At 36.9% G+C, this 20995-nt stretch overlaps 2 protein-coding genes across 3 annotated transcripts in view; both read right to left on the reverse strand.

The window, feature by feature from the left end:
- Window positions 1-1013: 1013 nt before the first annotated feature.
- Window positions 1014-20995, reverse strand: part of LOC127170352 (netrin-G2) — a 97496-nt gene continuing 77514 nt past the window's right edge. The window contains exons 6-8 of one of the 2 annotated variants that reach the window (XM_051118236.1): window positions 11413-11580; window positions 6491-6625; window positions 1016-2616 (exon numbers count right to left, since the gene is read on the reverse strand). In XM_051118236.1, coding sequence (XP_050974193.1) covers window positions 2399-2616; window positions 6491-6625; window positions 11413-11580 — 521 coding nt within the window. In that variant the 3' untranslated portion in view covers window positions 1016-2398. Of the gene's footprint in view, window positions 2617-6490; window positions 6626-11412; window positions 11581-20995 lie in introns of both variants that reach the window. The other variant, XM_051118237.1, reaches the window with a different exon arrangement.
- Window positions 16527-19349, reverse strand: LOC127170354 (nucleolar protein 58-like). The gene is made up of 2 exons (XM_051118238.1): window positions 18000-19349; window positions 16527-16748 (listed from the first exon to the last, which is right to left on the reverse strand). The coding sequence occupies exons 1-2, from the start codon at window positions 19036-19038 to the stop codon at window positions 16603-16605; spliced, it is 1185 nt and encodes a 394-aa protein (XP_050974195.1). The 5' UTR covers window positions 19039-19349; the 3' UTR covers window positions 16527-16602.

A 20995-nucleotide genomic window follows, 5' to 3' on the forward strand; every position in this document is an offset into this window, starting at 1 on the left:
AGTTGAATCAACTTAAAATTTTAAGGCAGCTGGGTTACTTACCCATCTGTTATGTTTAGCAAACACAAATATCTAAGTTGTTACTTAGTACAACTTAACATTTCAAGTTGAATAAATTATTTTAGTTGACTGAACTTAAAATTTTAAGGCAGCAGGGTAACAAATTATTTTAAGCTGACTTAACAAATTATGTTTTTTATTTTTTACAGTGTATGCTGTTGTGGTATGTTTTCAACATATTATACAGACAGTGTTACTACAGAAACATAAGAAGCAGTTTCCTCCACCTCCACTATCCAATGGACCGTACAGCAGCTGTTTTGCAGTCACGCATCTGCTGTTGTAAAAGTAATGACGTAATCATAGCCGTGATCATCCCGATTTAAAATCCTAAATATCAAACATGTGATCACATTACCAGATAATCCGTGCCTAACATCGGGGGACTGATCAAGGTGCTCAACAAGATTTTTGCTCCGATTCTCGGCAGGGGAAAATCGGGGCAAAATCGGGCTAAAAATCCTGTAGTGTGAGGCCGGCTTAACTATAGCTCTTTATTTCCATCATATTAGTATTTCATAAATTACAAAGTTGGATCTTAAATGGTATTGTATAACATAACTGAGCCCACTACATGTGCCATAACCTCAGCTGTAATTTCCAGTGCTAATTACATTTCTGTGAGTAGTTTGTATTTAACTCACGCATGGATAGAGCCTTATTTATTTGTTTCGAGGAAGCAAAAGTCTCCACCTGGCATAAGCTCTGCTGACTCAAGTTGTGTGTTATTAAGGGTTTATTTATTTATTTCGGTGCAGGTGGTTAGAGCAGTGCAAACTGCTCAGCACATTTGATTCTGGGTCTGTAGACATATATCTGGCTGATTCACCTTGTAATAAAAATGGCCTGATATTAATTACCCTTATTAGCTGCCGTGACCATTATGTCGGTGTAATGCTGCGTCAGACGCTAAATATATATATATGCTGTTAAAACTTCGATTTGCATATGGAAGGACAGAGTCTGAAGAAAGACAATTCACTCACGTCTCTTTGTGCTTTCTGATTGTCAGGTTTTATTCATTTATAATATTTATTCATAGTATTTTATTTACCCTGGCTCATCATGAATGTAAAGCATTTGTAAATATGAAATACATCAAAAAGCCCATGAGCCGCTAAAGGTTTTGGCATTTCTTTAAGACTCGCACAAGGAAAATAAAATTGTTTGAAAAATAACCTGATTGCATGATATACAATGTGTGGACTTTTAATAGTTAATCTGAATGGACGTTCTAATTGCGTTGTGTGTTTTTTTTTCTGTGCTTCATAATTATTTAGTGTTTATTTGGGGTTTGTGGGACTTTGTGCTTTAGGAATGTACTTATATCACTGGTATCATCACAGAAGTGTGTTAATAAGCAGTCCTGAATGGTCATATCTGCACTGATGAATACATGCCAGTAACAAGATGATGTGCAGGTTACATTGAGCTAAAGCTGTGCACATAATGAACCGTTTATGCTTTATTTTAATGATATGAATGAAGAAATATTCCAAAGATATTAGAGATGCACTCTGCTGTATCATCAAATATAGTTTTACCATGGTGTGAATACCATATGCACTGCAATAAAGGCTGCAATGTCTTTACAATGGTAACATTTACTCAACAAAAATAACAATTTCTACAAAAAATATTGAAATGATAATCATATTATACAATACTTCATATTTCCTTTCCATATATGTATATTTGTTCAGTGTGACAATTTAAAACCTCTTTCTACATTCCATAAACGTAATCTCAAACACAAGCTATAGAGACATTCATTCCTCATACTAGCGGGACGGCGATTAAACATCTTTTCCATCTGCATCATCTACTTGTTACGACCTCAGTGGCAATAAAATGCGAGAAAAATGCAGCAATGAAAGGAAATGTAAAAACAAGTCTTCGAGAGAAGAATAATAACTTGGCATAAGTAGGCTTCCGTGATATCGACCGTTTGTTGGTTAAAACAAGCTGGCTAAGTGCGGTGCTTGTACCTCAGTGAGCGTCGAAACTACAGAGAAAGTAGAAATGCAAAGGAAATGAAACCGCATCTATATACCTCTCCACTTTCGTTAGAGTTTTGTGAGCTGAAACTGAACTGAAGTTCTTTTCATTCTGTTTTTGGTATAAAGTTCAGGCGATCGGTGATGCTAGGAGACAGGCAATAAACTGTCGGTCTCATGAAGGCGTTTTGACCTCAGCGCAGCCGCCGCCATTTCCAAAAAAGATTTCAGCACCGTGAGGCTGGGTCCGTACGGGTTCAGGCTACTCTCTCTCTCCGTCCGCAGGGTTCAGCCCTTCGGCCTGCGTAGACTAGGATCGATATCAGGACTAAGACGGGTTTCTAGGCGCTGGCTTTAAGCAGGCTGTTGGCTAGAAGGCAGAGCAGCAGCGTCAGAGTGCTGAGGTAGCAGGCCGATGCGCCGTCGCACCCTTTCTCGCCGTGGCAGCGTGGCTGCTCGCACAAAACACCCCTAAAGTTGGGCGGACACACGCACTTCTGGTTCTGGATGCAGGAGCCGCCGTTCTGACACAGGAGGAGCTCGTCGTCACACACATTTGCTGGGAGTAAAAGAAGGACAGAGAGGACATTCACATTATTGATGTTACATATTTAATGTTACATGTCTCTATACATATTATAAGCCATTTGTCAGGTGACCTTATAACGCTATTCACAGATCGGTAGATAGATCAAGTTTTAAGGGATTGTTCTGTTGTCTTTTTTTATCCCAAATGTCGTCATTTAGCAGACATTTAGAGTGACTTAAAAGTCAGTTCATTCAAAAATGAAAATTATGTTTTTAATTAAGATCTTCGTTTATCTTCAGAACACAAATTAAGATGTTTTTGATGAAATCCGAGAACTTTTGTTGAAGAAATTGCTGAATACAGTTATTTTTGGGGGTTTTTTTGCACACAAAAAGTAAAGTTGAACCACTGATGTCACATGGACTAAGAAAAATCCTTCAGGTCCCACAAATTTATTGGTTTTTCACAATCCTTTCCAACAATGACTGTATGATTTTGAGATCCATCTTTTCACACTAAGGACATTAAGAGCTGGGGAGTGAAAACTTTGAATTTGAAGATCAGGGTAAATGTAACTTTTGTCTTCTGGTGAACATGTAAGTATCTTAGCTTCTGAATGGCAGTACTGCATGAAAAATATATGATTTTTAGGCAAAATAAGATAAATGAAATCTTAATTCTGCTCAAAAGTTTACACCCCTGGCTCTTAATACATCGTGTTTCCTTCTGGAGCATCAGTGAGTGTTTGAACCTTCTGTAATAGTTGCATATGAGTCCCTCAGTTGTCCTCAGTGTGAAAAGCTGGATCTCAGAATCATACAGTCATTGTTGAAAAGGGTTTAAATACACAAAAATGCTAAAAAAAAAAAAAAATTAAAGAATTTGCGGGACCTAAAGGATTTTTCAGATGAAGAGTAGGTAGTTTAACTGTTCAGAACCATCACTTAAAAAAAAAAAGCTGTGGATCATTCAGCTAACAACACAGTAAAAATTAAGCATATGTAAACTTGAAATTGGGTTATTTTTTGTAAATATTTTTGTAAAAATATTTTCTCTTGTGGACTATATGTAAATGTTTTTTTTATGTTAAATCTCTTATTCAGGTCAGTACTAAATAAAAAATAACATGCATTTTGTATGATCCCTCTTATTTTGGTAAAGTAATTAACATTTTGCAGGTGTATTTAAACTTATGACCTCAACTTTATATATACAGTGGGTATGGAAAGTATTCAGACCCCCTTAAATTTTTCACTCTTTGTTATATTGCAGCCATTTGCTAAAATCAATTAAGTTCATTTTTTTTTCCTCATTAATGTACACACAGCACCCCATATTGACAGAAAAACACAGAATTGTTGACATTTTTGCAGATTTATTAAAAAAGAAAAACTGAAATATCACATGGTCCTAAGTATTCAGACGCTTTGCTCAGTATTTAGTAGAAGCACCCTTTTGATCTAATACAGCCATGAGTCTTTTTGGGAAAGATGCAACAAGTTTTTCACACCTGGATTTGGGGATCCTCTGCCATTCCTCCTTGCAGATCCTCTCCAGTTCTGTCAGGTTGGATGGTAAACGTTGGTGGACAGCCATTTTTAGGTCTCTCCAGAGATGCTCAATTGGGTTTAAGTCAGGGCTCTGGCTGGGCCATTCAAGAACAGTCACGGAGTTGTTGTGAAGCCACTCCTTCGTTATTTTAGCTGTGTGCTTAGGTTCATTGTCTTGTTGGAAGGTAAACCTTTGGCCCAGTCTGAGGTCCTGAGCAGTCTGGAGAAGGTTTTCGTCCAGGATATCCCTGTACTTGGCCGTGTTCATCTTTCCCTCGATTGCAACCAGTCGTCCTGTCCCTGCAGGTGAAAAACACCCCCACAGCATGATGCTGCCACCACCATGCTTCACTGTTGGGACTGTATTGGACAGGTGATGAGCAGTGCCTGGTTTTCTCCACACATACCGCTTAGAATTAAGGCCAAAAAGTTCTATCTTGGTCTCATCAGACCAGAGAATCTTATTTCTCACCATCTTGGAGTCCTTCAGGTGGGCTTTCATGTGTCTTGCACTGAGGAGAGGCTTCCGTCGGGCCACTCTGCCATAAAGCCCCGACTGGTGGAGGGCTGCAGTGATGGTTGACTTTCTACAACTTTCTCCCATCTCCCGACTGCATCTCTGGAACTCAGCCACAGTGATCTTTGGGTTCTTCTTTACCTCTCTCACCAAGGCTCTTCTCCCCCGATAGCTCAGTTTGGCCGGACGGCCAGCTCTAGGAAGGGTTCTGGTCGTCCCAAACGTCTTCCATTTAAGGATTATGGAGGCCACTGTGCTCTTAGGAACCTTAAGTGCAGCAGAAATGTTTTTGTAACCTTGGCCAGATCTGTGCCTTGTCACAATTCTGTCTCTGAGCTCTTCAGGCAGTTCCTTTGACCTCATGATTCTCATTTGCTCTGACATGCACTGTGAGCTGTAAGGTCTTATATAGACAGGTGTGTGGCTTTCCTAATCAAGTCCAGTCAGTATAATCAAACACAGCTGGACTCAAATGAAGGTGTAGAACCATCTCAAGGATGATCAGAAGAAATGGACAGCATCTGAGTTCAGTATATGAGTGTCACAGCAAAGGGTCTGAATACTTAGGACCATGTGATATTTCAGTTTTTCTTTTTTAATAAATCTGCAAAAATGTCAACAATTCTGTGTTTTTCTGTCAATATGGGGTGCTGTGTGTACATTAATGAGGAAAAAAAATGAACTCAAATGATTTTAGCAAATGGCTGCAATATAACAAAGAGCGAAAAATTTAAGGGGGTCTGAATACTTTCCGTACCCACTGTATATATATATATATATATATAAAGATAAAGATAAGTGTTATAATCAGTTCTAAGTGTAATAATCAGTGTTTAAAATCCCATTAAATATTTAATTATAATTAGTTTTTATTATTAAAAATTAATGAATGAAATCACACCTCACAGGAAATTGGAATTTAAAAACCAGTTCAAACTAGTTTAATAATTAAAGATTTATGCCTGCATGCAAACCAGGTCTAATGGAGCAGAGATGATAATGATGACTCATCATGAATTATCATAATTTTTTTCAAATTCTAGATTTGTCCTGATCTAGCATTAATGATAGAAATCTACAGACCTCCACCAGTCTTTTTAAGACTGGGTATTTCATTTCATGTATAACATGAAAACTGTTTCCCGAGTGCCTGAATAACTGGCAACTGTCACAGAAAAGCGTTTCAGCGGCGAGACTTCTGGTTAATTAGCTGCTATAGGGAAATGATGAGACGAATAACAACATGCAGTAAACAGTAAAACTGTGCACTATAAACCACTGTGTTTATAATTAAGATAATACAGTAAAAATATAGCAAGACAAACCCATTTGTAATGTCAAGCAGCAAAACCAGCTGTTTTGCACAGCTAAAACGGATTAGACCGGAAGTCAGACCCACAAAATGTACAAATGGCTGTGCATGCTCTTACGGGATAAATAAGGTGGATATTTGTAAACAGTAATTTCATCCGTAGTGGTAGGTTGTGACAGGCTGGTGTAGGTTTTGGGCTGTTTTCTAGTGACTTTGCTGACAGTTATTCATATAGCCAATTCCTTCCAAGGTTGAACCAGCAACCTTGCTTTAGCCACTGTATCATCCCACCCACAAGTATCTATAATGCACAACTGCTGTGACCAGCAGGCTGTTGTTGGTAGTACAACAGCAAAGACCTCTGTGAGTAACAACAATGTTGCTCATATTTTCGAGTGAAATGACACCCATATGTTGTTCGTTCACAACACTTTATTTGTTGTACGAGTGGTATCATCCATCACAGAATGTGTCTTTAATGACTAAGCCTGTGTTTAATGCCTTTGTGAAGGAAGTGTGACTTACGCACGCAGCCTTGCTTCCAGGTATATCCAGGCAGACAGTCCTCACACTTCTGGCCCGTGGTGCCCTCTCGACACTGGCAGAAGCCTGTGTCATTGCACCGGGCGTGTAAGGAGCCCAGCTGATTACAGTTACACTCTGTGTATAGAAAATATATACATCATTCACCAATTTGTAGATGATCTGTGCTGAAACTTTGAAAAGAAGGCTATGCTCGTTCGTTTGTGATAAATTTCACTGAATTATGAAAACACTTTCAGAGCTCAAAAATAGCTCGTTTCATGCTTACCAATATTACTGCTCGGCATATTCTTTAGAAGGATGCTTAGAAACAATTTTTAACTATGTTAACTATGTTCCTCAACAGCAAAACTGCAGCTCTTAAGGAAATAGTTCGCCTAAAAATAAACATTTGCTTAAAGGAGAAGTCCACTTCCAAAAGAAATTGTTTTTTGAGGAAAAAAAATCACCATTTTTTTCCATATAATGGACTTCTATGGTGCCCCGATTTTCAACTACCAAAATGCAGTTTAATTGCGGCTTCAAACAATCCCAAAAGCGGTTGTAAACAATCCCAGTCGAGAAAGGGTCTTATCTAGCTTAGCGATTGGTTATTTTCATAAAAATAATAGAATTTATATACTTTTCAATGTCAAACGCTCATCTTGTCTTACTCTGCCTGGACTGTTTTTTTTTTTTTTTTCTGGTTTATTACAATTAGGTTATGTCGAAAAACTCCCATCTCATGTTCTCCCTCAACTTTAAAATCGTCCCATATCGCTGGTTTAAATCTTTTTTGCGTGTTCACTTTGCAAAAACTGGGTCTGTATTTCTGCAGTGATGTGGGATGATTTTGAAATGATTTTTGAAGTTGAGGGAGAAAATATGATTGGAGTTTTTTGACATACCCTAACTGCCCTGAGTCAGAATACACACAGAGTTCAGGGAGAGAAAGGCAATATGAGTGTTTGAGATTAAAAAGTATTTAAATTGTATTTTTTTTAATGAAAATAACTGATCATTTCGCTAGAAAAGACTCTTCTTCCTCAGCTGGGATTGTTTACAACCACATTTGGAATCGTTTCAAGCCGCATTTAAACTGCATTTTGGAAGTTCAAAATCGGGGCACCATATCAGTCCAATATATGAAGAAAAATGCTGAAAAACATAATTTCTTTACGACTGAAGAAAGACATGAACATCTTGGATGACAAGGAGGTGAGTACGTTATCTGTAAATCTTTGTTTTGGAAGTGGACTTTTCCTTTAAAATGTACTCACCCTCAGGCTATCCAAGATGTAGATGAGTTTGTTTGTTCATTGTGAAGAGATTTGGAGAAATTCAGAATTACAATACTTGCTCACCAATGGTCCACCACAACAAAAATCCATCCACTGTTGTCCTTTCACATCAACGTCCACAAGAACAGTTTTGGACTTTTTTCACTTGTAAACTATGGTTGCTCTGTGCATATTTCTCTCCTGATCCAGACAAGATTACTTTTTCACTGGAGAAAGCAATAGAAGGCTTGCAACATTTTGAAGTTAAAAGTGTCTTAATAATCGATGGACTGAAGTAGTGTCCATTTTTTGTTTATTATTGTGATGTTCTTATCAGCTGTTTGGATTCTGACGGCACCCCTGCAGAGGATCCATTGGTGAGCAAGTGACGTAATGCTCTGTTTATCCATATTTGTTTCAGTGAAGAAACAAACTAATCTACATCCTTGGTGGCCTGAGGAGTAGTACATTTTTTGCAAATTGTCATTTTTGGGTGAATTATTCCTTTAAGAAAAAATGCAGGAAAGGGCAGCAACATTTTGCATAATTAAAACTGTTTACATCCAAGTCTTAAAGGCACAGCAGCTCAAATATTATTCTGAGGGTCACAACAGTATGCAGTAAATAGTCATAATTAGTTAAATGACTAACCTTATTACTGGACCTCCAGGATAATTATTGTTTATGGAAAATATTAAAATATTATACAGTTACAACATTTTGCCTAAAGGAAGTATAGCATAGCCTGAAGCCATAAATCACGTGTTTGCAGGAAAAATTCACTTCTGTTGTTGTTTGCGATTTTGTGTGATCAGTGGTTGTTCATTAGTCATGTAAGCAGGGTTTGCTCTGTGCATTCACAAGGGTATAATTTGTCCATCTGGGCAGCTGTCAGTCATAGCGCTGTGATTTATGTGTGTGTATTTTTCCAGTAGAGGTCACTGTATCATTATCAAAGTGTTGTGACAAATTGCTTGAGCAACTCTAGGAGCAGTTTTCATCCAAAAAAAAAAAAAATTAATCTTGGGATTTCTGATTGTTTTCCTCCTGCCCCCCATTTTAAAGTCAACATGAAATCGAAATTCATTCTGTTTACTTTTTTAATGCATGTTCCTTGTCTTACAGTGAATGATTCATGTTATTCCAAAGAAATATTTTGTCTTTATAATCTTTTATCAAAATGTCAAAACGCCTGTGAGTGTGAATGTATTTCCTTTTCATCACAAATCTCTCTTTTCAGTTTTACCATGTACTGTCCATTTTTTTTAAAAAGTCAATAAATTCCTCACAGATAAAATCTATGGAAACCTGTTTCCGCCACTGAATAAAAAACGAAAGGTAATTTCTCACAATAATAGGATTTTTTTCATGCAATTGCGAGTTTACATCTTGCAATTTTGCAAACTTTTTTCTCAGAATTGCAAGTTATAAAGTCAAAATAGGGGGATATAAACACAATTGTGAGAAATAAATTCAGAATTGCGAGATAAAAATTTCTCTTTTTTCTTGCTAATGCGAGTTTGTATCTCGTAATTCAGACTTTTTTTTTTCTCACAATATATCTCTCATTTCTGACTTTTTATCTTGCAGTTCTGAATTTTTTTTCTCAGAATTGTCAGATATAAACTTGCAATTATGAATTCTAAAGTCCGATTCTGAGGAAGAAAAAAAGACTGATATGTTCTCAGAACTGCGAGTTTATATCTTACAATTCTTAGGAAAAAAAAGCCAGAATTGCAAAAGTTTGTATAATGCAGTTCTGAGGGGAAAAAAAAAGTCAGAATTTACTTTTTTTCTCAGAATAGCAAGTTATAAAGTTAAAATAATGGAATATAAACACAATTGTGAGAAATAAAGTCAGAATTTCTCTAACTTTTTTCTCACAATTTCGAATTTATATCTCTCAATTCTAACTTTTTATCTCGCATATATCTCAAACTTTTTTTCTCTGAATTGTCAGATACAAACTCACAATTATGATTTAAAAAGTCCAATTCTGAGGGGGAAAAAGACTGATATGTTCTCAGAATTGTGAGTTTGTATCTCACAATTCTGACTTTATAACAGGGGTGGCAAACTCCGGTCCTGGAGAGCTGCAGCCCTGCAGAGTTCGGCTACAACCATAATTAAAACTTACCTGCCTGTTGCTTTCCAGTAACCCTTCAGACCTTGATTAGCTTGTTAAAAAAAAAAAATTCTCAGAATTGCAAGTTATAAAGTGGGATATAAACACAATTATGAGAAATAAAGTCAGAATTGCGTGAAAAAAAACTCACAATTCTCACTTTTTTTTTGCAAACGTGAGTTTGTATCTCTCAATTCTAACTTTTTATCTTGCAATTTTGATTTTCTTTTTTTTCTTGCAATTCTGACTTTTCTCAGAATTGTCAGGTATAAACTTGCAGTTATGAGGTATAAAGTCCAATTCTGAAGGGGAAAAAAGTGATATGTTTTCAGAATTGCGAGTTTGTATCATACAATTCTAACTTTATAACTCGCAAATGCGAGTTTATATCTCACAATTCTGAGGAAAAAGCCAGAATTGCATGTTTGTATAATGCAGTTCTGAGAAAAAAAGTCAGAGATTACTTTTTTTTTTAATCAGAATTGCAAGTTGTAAAGTCAAAATAGTGGGATATAAACACAATTGCGAGAAATAGTCATAATTGCAGGATAAAAACTTATCTTGCAAATCTACTGCAAGATAGATTTCTTTCATTTAACTTTATAACTCGTGATTGCGAATTTATATCACACAATTCTGAGAAAAGTCAGAATTGTGAGATATAAATTCGCAATTACGAGTTATAAAGTTCAATTCTGAGGGGGAAAAAAGACTGATATGTTCTCAGAATTGCGAGTTTTATCTCACAATTCTGACTTAATTACTCGCAATTGCATGTTATAAAATCAGAATTGCAAAAAAAAAGTCACAACTGTGAGATATAAATTCGCAGTTCTGAAAGAGTCTGAATTGTGTGTTTATTTCTTGCAATTCCGACTTTTTGAAGTTTATATTTCACAATTCTGAGGAAAAAAAGCCATAATTGCACGTTTGTATAACGCAGTTCTGAGAAAAAAAGTCAGAATTGTGACATAAAACGTTGCAATTACCTTTTCCAATTTTTTGTTCAGTGGCTTTAAAGTATTACATTAATTAAGTAAAATGGTCACATTGCATTTCATGTTGACTTCAAGATAATGCACAAAAGATTACAAAATTGCTTGTTTTCAAATTACATTTCCTGTGTACTACTCTTATATAGAATAATTATACAGATATCGATATAGTTTTAAGCTGGACAGTTGAAAATGCAAGTTGTTTCATTTCCTAGATCTTAAGTAAAATGAATACGGGAGTCTGGGAGAAGATAATCTATAGTAAAGGCTGCAGGATGAATGATGCATGATATTAGTAGACTTAAATCCATACTTCTGTTGGACTTCAGGAGGTCAGAAATTGTCACATGTATGGCAAGGTGGTGGCAGACCAAATGTTGGACCGTATGCACGTGAGGAAAGATTTCTCGACCTTTCCAATTCCATACATATCATTTGGCCAGAAAGGACAATTTCTGTACAGCGTGGTGTGGGTGCGTCAAGGGAACAGTGAAACGGGTTGGCGTGGAGTGATATCTGACTGACCTATGCAAACATTCTCATCGTCCAGCTCGGCGGAAGCATTCCGGAAGTATCCGAGGCGGCAGTGCTGACAGTTCTGCCCTCTAGTGTTGTGTTTGCAGCTCACACAAGTCACAATGTTGATGAAATCAATGTAACTGCAGCGATTTGAGTGACCGTTGCACTCGCAGTCTGATGGAGAAAGAGTAGATAGGTGTTAGTCTGTGGATCAGGGAACGAGGGAGACGAAGAGGAAGGGGAAAAGACACAGGAAACTCCTGGATGAGAGGACATGGGCATGACATGTAGACACTAGGAAGACTATAATCTAGGCTAAGACTATTTAGCCAGCTGGAAAGGCTGGCAGGTATTTAACACTACCTAGGAAAAAAATGTGAATTAGATTACAGACCATATGTGACTCTGGACCACAAAACCAATCATAAGTCGCACTGGGTATATTTGTAGCAATAGCCAAAAATGCATTTGTGTGGGTCAAAATTATCGATTTTTCTTTTATGCCAAAAATCATTAGGATATTAAGTGAAGATCATGTTCCATGAAGATATTTTGTAAATTTCCTACTGTAAATATATCAAAAGTTAATTTTTGATTAGTAATATGCATTGCTAAGAACTTAATTTGGACAACTTTAAAGGTGATTTTGCACCATCAGATTCTAGATATTCAAATAGTTTATCTCAGCCAAATATTGTCCTATCCATAAATTGATGGAAAGCTTATTTATTCAGCTTTCAGATGATGTATAAATGAAAAAAAAATTGACCCTTATGACTGGTTTTGTGGTCCAGGGTCACATATTAGCTAGTTGATTTCCAGTCCAGCCTTAAAAACATTACTGACAAATCCTACCTAAACAACTGCAGCTGTCCACTTATTGCTTTATCTAACGTTTATTTATGGAGAATTTTTGGGATTATTTAAAAAAATAATTTTACAGATATTTGCAGAAGCACAGGCTGTCACCTTCATTCCCAAATAAATATGTATGACAGAATTTCTTGAAAGTAAATTAATGTTATTTAATTGAATAATTCAAAATGTTGAGTTTTATAGTATATGGTAGAAACACTGTTATCACTTGTAATAACTATCAAAAAAAGCTTTTCCTTCTTTTTTAAATTGACTGTTGCAGGCAGTTTCATAATGTTACTGTATTGTTCAACAACTTTAACAATAATGGGAAATAAAATGTTTGCAGTGTCATGATTTATTCCAGCCCACTTAGGAACAATCCCCAGTCATTTTTACCACTTCATGAGCACTTTTTAATGAAAATTACACTGCTCATGGAAATCTCCAGTTCATTCCTATGGGAAGTACTGTAAAGCTTGTCTGAGTCAGCAACAGTAAACCACCAAGGCTTAGCAAAGGGTCAATTGTGGATCACTATTTCCTAGATTGCTTTTCTTATGGTCTCCTATTTTTCATTTTTATTTATGCACTGCTATTTTCTGTAAAACTATATTTTTGGGGGTTACACTTTATTTTACATTATATGTACTTACAGTGTAATTACCCTAGAAAGTGCTGTTATATAATGTAACTACATGGGTTAAAGGGATAGTTCACCCAAAAATGACAATTTTGTCATTAATTACTCGCCCTCATGTCATTCCAAACCCAGAAGACCTTCGTTCATATTTGGAACACAAATTAAGGGTGTGTTGTAGTTCGGTTTGTTTGGTTTATTTGGTCCGGATCAAAGAGAAAAATGATACATTTGGTCCTGGTCCATTTAGTGTTCACACTGGAGTTTTTGACAGCGAACCTAAAGACAGCGAACCTAAAGGCATAGTGATATGTTCACAGTCTGATTGGTCGTGTTTAATGGCGTATATTTCATGATGGAACCTATTGAACACTCCAAACAAAAGGAAAAGGTGCGTTCGACTTAAAAAAACGGCGCTACAGGTGTATTACATCAAAGTACCCATTCACTGATCGGTCTGCTCATCACCGATTTAGGCCGAACACAATGATGTCTGCTGGACTAAGCGTGCACATTGTTGCGTGCATATGTTTTTATTTTCACCACCTGCAAACTCAAAAAGAGCTCATAAAAGGCACTTTACCTCCTTCGTTGCCCTACTTTTGCCCTCTGCTCATTTTGTTTTGGAAACACTGCTTGTTCCCTTCGTCAAATCATCTTGCATAGCATCGCATCTTCTCATTACTTCCTGTTTTTGGTTCGTTTAGAAGTATTTGGTCCGCGTTGCGTTCATATATCATTTGAACCGCACCATAGTTCATTTGGAAGTGGACCGAGACCCATCTTTTTAGGGTGTGTTCACACTTGTCATGTTTGATTAAAATGAACTCTGGTGCGATTGCTCTGTTAGTGCGGTTCATTTGAGTAAGTGTAAAGGCTGCCATCCAAACCCTGGTGTGCACCAAACGAACTTTGGTGTGGTTCGAATGAAATATGAATGCAGCACGGACCAAATACTTCTAAAGGAACCAAAAACAGGAAGTAATGACAAGATGACATGATTTCACGAAGGGTACAAGCGGTGTATCTAAAACAAAACTAGCACAGTGCAAACGTGGAGCAACAAAATGCCTTTTATGAGCTTTGTGAGTTTGCAGGTGGTGAAAATTAACTCATATATACACAACAGTGAGCGCGCTTAGTCCAGCAGACGGCATTGTGTGTGTTCGACGATGAGCAGACTGATCAGTGAATGAGTACTTTGATGTCATTACACCCGCAGCAACACTTTTTAAGTTGAACGCACCTTTTCTTATTGTTTGGAGTGTTCGGTGAGTTCCGTCACAAACTATACATCATTCAATCCGACCAATCAGGTTGTGAATGCCTTTAGGTTTGGTATCTTTAGGTTCACTGTCAAAATTGCCAGTGTTAACAGCGGACCAGGACCAAATGCATCAGAAAAAATGAACCAAACGAACCGAACTACAAGTGTGAACACACCCTTAGCGTCTTGGTCCACTTGTTTGGTGCGCAGAAGGGTTCGGATGGCAGCATTCACATTTACTCAAATGAACCGCACTTACAGAGCAATCACACCAGGGTTCATTTTAATCAAACCAAACATAACAAGATATTTTTGATAAAATCCAACAGCTTTCTGACCTTGCACAAACAAAAACACAACTGACACGTTCAAGACACAGAAAGGTAGTAAGGACATTGTTAACATAGTACCACCATTATTTTTGTTTTCTTTGTGCAAAAAAAAAGTATGCTGGCAGCTTCATAAAATTACAGTTTATCAATATCCTTACTACCTTTCAGGGCCTCAAACATGTCAGTTGAATTGCTTTCTATGCAGGGTGAGAAGGGTCTTGAATTTCATAGAAAATATCTTGTGTTCCAAAGATTGACGGAGGTCTTACAGGTTTGGAATGACATTAAGCTGAGTAATTATTGACAGAAATCTCATTTTTGGGTGAACTGTCCCTTTAAGGTTAAGTTTAGGGGTAGGTTCATGGTTACTACCTAGTTATTACTCAGTTACTGTAATCGCTATAATAAGCACATAGTATGTACATGTGGATCAGGGCTGTAAAAATAAAGCGCTACCATTAGTTGTTTATCCAAAATAATTTTATTTAAATGAATTTAGAATTACTTCAAAGTTAAAAACACATTAGCTAACCAAGTAGTAATAGTACTTCTCTGAGTCTGTTAATCAGAGTTTAACTAGAACCTAGTTTGACTGTATTTCGTTTCATATTACTACTATACATTGTTTTATTATGCAGTAAACAAATATTATATGATATCATAGATTGAGTGTTCTAAGTATTCTAATTTGGCCTGCATACACCAGACAGTTATTCCATTTGGCTTGATGATAAGGCTGAATATGCTTAAATGCATATTTTCCCTCAGTGGATTAAATTTTAAAGATTTTTGCGATGCTTTTACATAACAACTTAATTTAGACATCTCCAAACAGACTGACTAAACAGTCGAAAGTCATTAGTCTGAGTGAATAAACCCACCTGTAGGCCTTAATTAACATAGTTGAAATGGACATTAATAAAACACTGATAAACACTGATAATGAGCTGCTGTTTAAGTTGTGTTTGAGAAGCTGATCTTTCAGATTCTTTGCTGTTTGGACACTTGGGGCTTTGAATAATTGATATGATGTTTTAAAGATGCTAGCGACGTGGGGTCCTGCTGTGTCACAGTCAGCTAAGCAGTGGGATGGGGGGGCAAGAGCAGCTAATTAAATATAAATGCTCAATTACTCCACATATTGGTGAAGGGATGGAGCGATGTTTCACAAACGATCTTGCATCTTCAGCAGACAGCTGTCTAACACTCGACGAGTGAAAATGCAAAGTAGCTCGTTTCTAGAAGAGGACGCTTTTGATTATACAGCCTGGGGGAGATCTTTCTGTTTTCTAGCAAACACAATACATCATGAGCGGCTTACCTTATGAGACAAAGCAAAAAACAAAACATGCGAGCACAAAGAAAAGAGAGAGACAAGAAAGGGCGACATGGAAGAGAGGAAATGAATAACATTTAGGCAGCAATTTTTCCACAGTTTCCATATTAGTGTCTGTCCATATTCACGAAAACAGAAATCAAAACTGAATTGTCCTTTGATAAGCATTGCCTACAGGAGCGCTAATGCATATAAATACATCATTCACATAAAATGTCACTGAAACCCTAAGAAATAATGTCTTTTTGCCATCTTGATTTAAAGCATCGCCTTACCTTGAAATCGGATGTACGCTATTCTTGACAACTGCGTTTTTGGACCCCCTGGGATCAAAATCCTCGCAACGACTTTAGAATAAAAGCAACGTTATTCTTTTTGTTGGATATATGTTGGCACAAATCACTCAACAATGTGGAAAAATTCACTGTAAGGGCTGAACATGTGAAACTAGATACACTGGAATGATGCTACTGTTATTTAGGAAAGCTGATACTGCAAACAAAACACCCTAAAACTAGAGGACACCAGGGTTTAGAGTTTCTTTCTTGTGGATTTAATGGCAGCTAAACCAATCAATACGCTACAAGCTGTAAATGTTCTTCACTAACAGATACTCCATCTCATCCACAGCAGCATTACTGGAAGATACAATGCAGTCAAGCAGAAATGCATTTTCAGACCGCAGCCATTTCAGAAGTTAAATGTTGAGTCGGATGAGTGCAGTATGCGTTTCTATAGTATAGCTACGCACGGTACACACGCTTAACTACAAACACTGTATACCTTTTTTCTCATAGTCTTTCTTTTCATATTCTTTTTCTTTCTTTTTTTCCTTCTCTTTCTTTTCCTCTTTGGCTTCCCTGCTCTCTTCGGCTTTCCAAGCCTCCTTGTTCTTCTTAATGTCACCAGATACTGTTTATACCAGAGTGTTTGAAGAAAAACACGTCACATGACATTATTTTCCAGTTCATTTTATTCATTGTTCAAATCTGATACATGATTTGTTTAATGTTGACATAGTGTTTGAATAGTTAAAGTCATAGTTTACCCAAAAATGAAAATTTTGTATTAATTACTCACCCTTATGTTCTTCCAAACCCATAAGACTTTTATTTTTGGAACACAAATTAAGATAATTTGGATGAAATCCAAAAGCTTTCTGACCCTGCATAGACAGCAACGCAATTGACACGTTCAAGGCCGAAAAAGGTAGTGAGGACATCGACAAAATAGTCCATGTGACCATCAGTGGTTCAACCGTAATGTTATGAAGCTACGAAAATACTTTTTTGTCCGCAAGGAAAACAAAAATAACGACTTATCTATTTCTTCTCTTCCAGGTCAGTTTGCAACACGTGTTCACAAAAAATCTGAATGAGCACAGGACAATCAAAGGTCTTACGGGTTTGGAACAACATGAGGGTGAGTAATCAATCATAGAATTTTCATTTTTGGGTAAAATAACCCCTGAAATGTTATTTTATGCATGGTGTAATTGCAAAAAAAAAAAAAAATTTGAGGCTTGAACCCCCTCACAAGAACAAGGTTGGGGCAATTTATTTTTGTCAGAATCTGTCAGAATCAGTACTTTTTTATTCAAATATTTTCTTTGTTATTCTAGATATACTGTATAAAACTTCAGTTTTTTGTTTTAAGAGTCTTTATAGGGATAGTTCACTCAAAATGACAAATCTATCGTTATTTACTCAACTTTTTGTCATTCCAAATCCATGTGACTTCCTTTCTTCTGTGGAAAAGGAATCAAAAGGAATCTTTTATTTATATAGAATATTCCAAAATATAAAAAAAAAAATCTCTTTTTTTTTGTTTTCTCCGTGTAATGAAAGTGAATGGTGACTGAGGCTGTCATTTTTGACAAAAAAAAAAAAACACTTTTCGTGTTTCACAGAAGAAAGTAAGTCATACAGGTTTGGAATGGCATAAGGATGAGTAAATAATGACAGAATTTTCATTTACTATTCCTTTAAAAGAGGCAGGCCTTTGGCTTGCTGTTCTGAAGGCAATTTGGGTTGTGTGACACAAACGTCAACACCTTCAAAATTACCTTCTGAAGCTCTTTCAAAAGTGTATCATTGTGTAATTTGAACCTTAGCACGGATTATAGCTGTCAGAAAATTCAAATGTCAGATTTGCTGTGGGTACCTGGGGCTTCTGTATTTTTATCTTTCTTTTCCAGGTTTGTTGCTGTTTTTTCCTCCTTGGACTCAGCTAGAGGAACTTCACTCTTCTCTTCTACTTTAGATGGAGGCTTACTTTCAGGAGCATCTTTATCTTTCTTTTCAGGGTTTGTTGCTGTTTTTTTCTCCTTGGATTCAGCTAGAGGAACTTCACTCTTCTCTTCTACTTTAGATGGAGGTTTGCTTTCAGGAGCTTCTTTATCTTTCTTCTCTAATTTTGTTGCTGTTTTTTCCTCCTTGTTCTCAACAAGAGGAACTTCACTCTTTTCTCCTACTTCAGATGGGGGTTTACTTTCAGGAGCATCTTTATCTATCTTCTCTGTATTTGTTGCTGGTTTTTCCTCATTGGTTTTAGCAAGAGGAACTTCACTTTTCTCTCCTGCTTCAGATGCTGGTGGTTTACTTTCAGAAGCATCTTTATCTTTCTTCTCTAGATTTGTTGCTGATTTTTCCTCCTTGGTCTCAGCTTCGGATGGAGGTTTAATGTTAGTCTCAGCATTAGGTTGAGGAGCAGCATCAGTGATTGTTTCTGCACCTGCCATGACAATTTGAGCACCATCACCTGGACCTTCAGGAGCTGGTTTGATTTCATCAGACACATCAGTGGCTTTTGCATCACCTGGACCTTCAGGAGCCACCACAGTAGTTGCAGGAGCATCTGAGTCTGAGGTTGCTGGAGAAACTGTAACTATTGCTAGAGCATCTGTTACAGCGGTGACGGCATCACCATCAGATGCTGGGACAATCAAATCAGTGTCTGGAGGGAGTGCATCAACTGTTTTCATCACAGCATCATCAGTTGAGGACACAATTGCACTTGTAACTAATGTCGCTGCAGTATTTGCTGTAGCTATTGCATCTGCTTCCACTGGAGATCCATCAGAAACAAGAGAGTTTGGCAGTTGAGTGCTGCTAGCGGATGCTGAAGATGTTGTTTCAGAAGTTGCCATGGTTGCAGAAGATGTTGTTGCCATGGTTGCAGAAGATATTGCTTTGGTGTCCATATTAAGAGTTGTTGCAGAGCCATCAGAGGATGAGGCAAATGCATCAGTAACCTCAGGAAGTACAGACAGTGGATTGCTTGTAACAGAGCTAGTTGTTGCAGTCACGGTGTCGGTTGCTGTGGCGGCCGCATCGGGTATCACATCTGGTGCTGCGGAAACTGTAATTGTGTACAGAGCATAAAGAGTCAGATATCTAAACCGTTCTGTCAAAAGCAGTATAGATGCCTACAGATGCCATCGGTGCCCTTTGGGCTTACATACTGTACATAATGGATGTTATTGCAGCGATTCAACCTTTGGCCATTTCCAGTTCAGCAGAAACGGGATACACAAGATCTGATTGAATCACTTCCCCCGTTCGTGCCCCCATCCAACCCTTCAAGGACAGGACTCGCTGCGTTTTCCTGTTATGGTTTCATGTATCTATCTCTCTCTCTGTAAGTTCAATAAATTGGGCCCTTTTTTGGTCTTCCTTACCATGACCTGGTCTCTTTTTTCTTATGAAATATTTAGCAGCTGTTCATTCAATCGCTATTCAAAAATAGATCTGAAAGAATTGAGCTCTGGCCTTCAGCTGAGCCTTTACTGCCACGCCATGTGCTCTCCAAAGTGATTGTGTTTCACAATAACAGAGTATTTAATGATTTATCTCCTGAGGCTGGGCTTGCCATTTTCATACTTACAGCTTCAGCGCCATTAGGTTCGAAAGGCGAACGCTACACACACCTGGTGTGAGGCAGAAATGGCAGGATAGGTGAAGTGGTGGCATATTGTTTTGATTACACAAACAAAGCGAAAAACTTCTTCACAGTCGACAAAACTGAACACCTGCTATCTAGCACATCCGATTGGAAAATCAACCTGCTTTGTAAGAGGAGCACACTGCTTGTAAATGCAGTAAATGAGCATATAGGTCATTCTAGAATACATTTCATGTCCGTGAAGTATATTTTTAATATATTTTCATCAATATAAAGCTCCAGTGCTTACTTGTCTACTACACAATGATATTTTTCCCAATGACACTACTATAGGTTGAAAAAGCTGTATCTTTTGTTCAAAAATGATGTTCATATCACATACAACCCTGTCAAATTTTTGTAAAGTTGCTCATTCTACTCTGCATTTAAGCATGAAAATTACCTCAAATATAAATTAATTTCACAGTTTTGCCTTTAGTTAGATTAGGTTATCAAGACATTTAGGTGTGTGCTTCAAAAATAATAAGTGTTTATTGTGATATAACTTGTTTTATTTGTGTCTGAAAAACTACTGTCAACTAAGTTACCCACTAGAAAGCCCCCCTTCAAAAAGGATTGGTTTGTCCCATTCTCGCATAATTTGCACAGTATGATGATATTTAGTCTAGAAGCACATGGATGAAACACTAGAAATTATGTTCTCTCTCTTTCCCCTAATATTAATTAAACTAGCAAACCTGTGTCGAGTGGATTAATGGACAGTCAACAGTGTTACACAAGTATTATTGCTGCAAAATTTAACAGGACAATTTAACTAAAACGTATGTTTTGTTTATGAAAATATATTCTAAACATACCGTATGCTGAGTAGTTCTAGACTTCCATGTTAAGTATGGGCCCAAAATACTAAAAATATCAACAAAGTTACCTGTCAACTGTGTTACCCAGTATAGGTAACATGGTGGACAGTAGCTAACATAGATGGTATTTTATGCACATATTCATACAGATCACCTTTATATAATAGTTTGGGTTTTTGGAAAAAAGGAAAACTTTTTTCTTCACATTATCAAATTCTAAATGTACCCGTGATTATAGAATGACCCATATACTCATTGCAATACATATATTTATACTTTTTTTTTTTTTTTTTTTTTAAGTAAATATGTGACCCTGGACCAAAAAAACAGTCAAAAGGGAAAATGTTTTGAAATTGAGATTTATATATCATCTAAAAGCTAAATAAATAAGCTTTC

The sequence above is a fragment of the Labeo rohita genome, chromosome 8, assembly GCF_022985175.1.
Source record: "Labeo rohita strain BAU-BD-2019 chromosome 8, IGBB_LRoh.1.0, whole genome shotgun sequence".
NCBI classification, from domain to species: domain Eukaryota; kingdom Metazoa; phylum Chordata; class Actinopteri; order Cypriniformes; family Cyprinidae; genus Labeo; species Labeo rohita.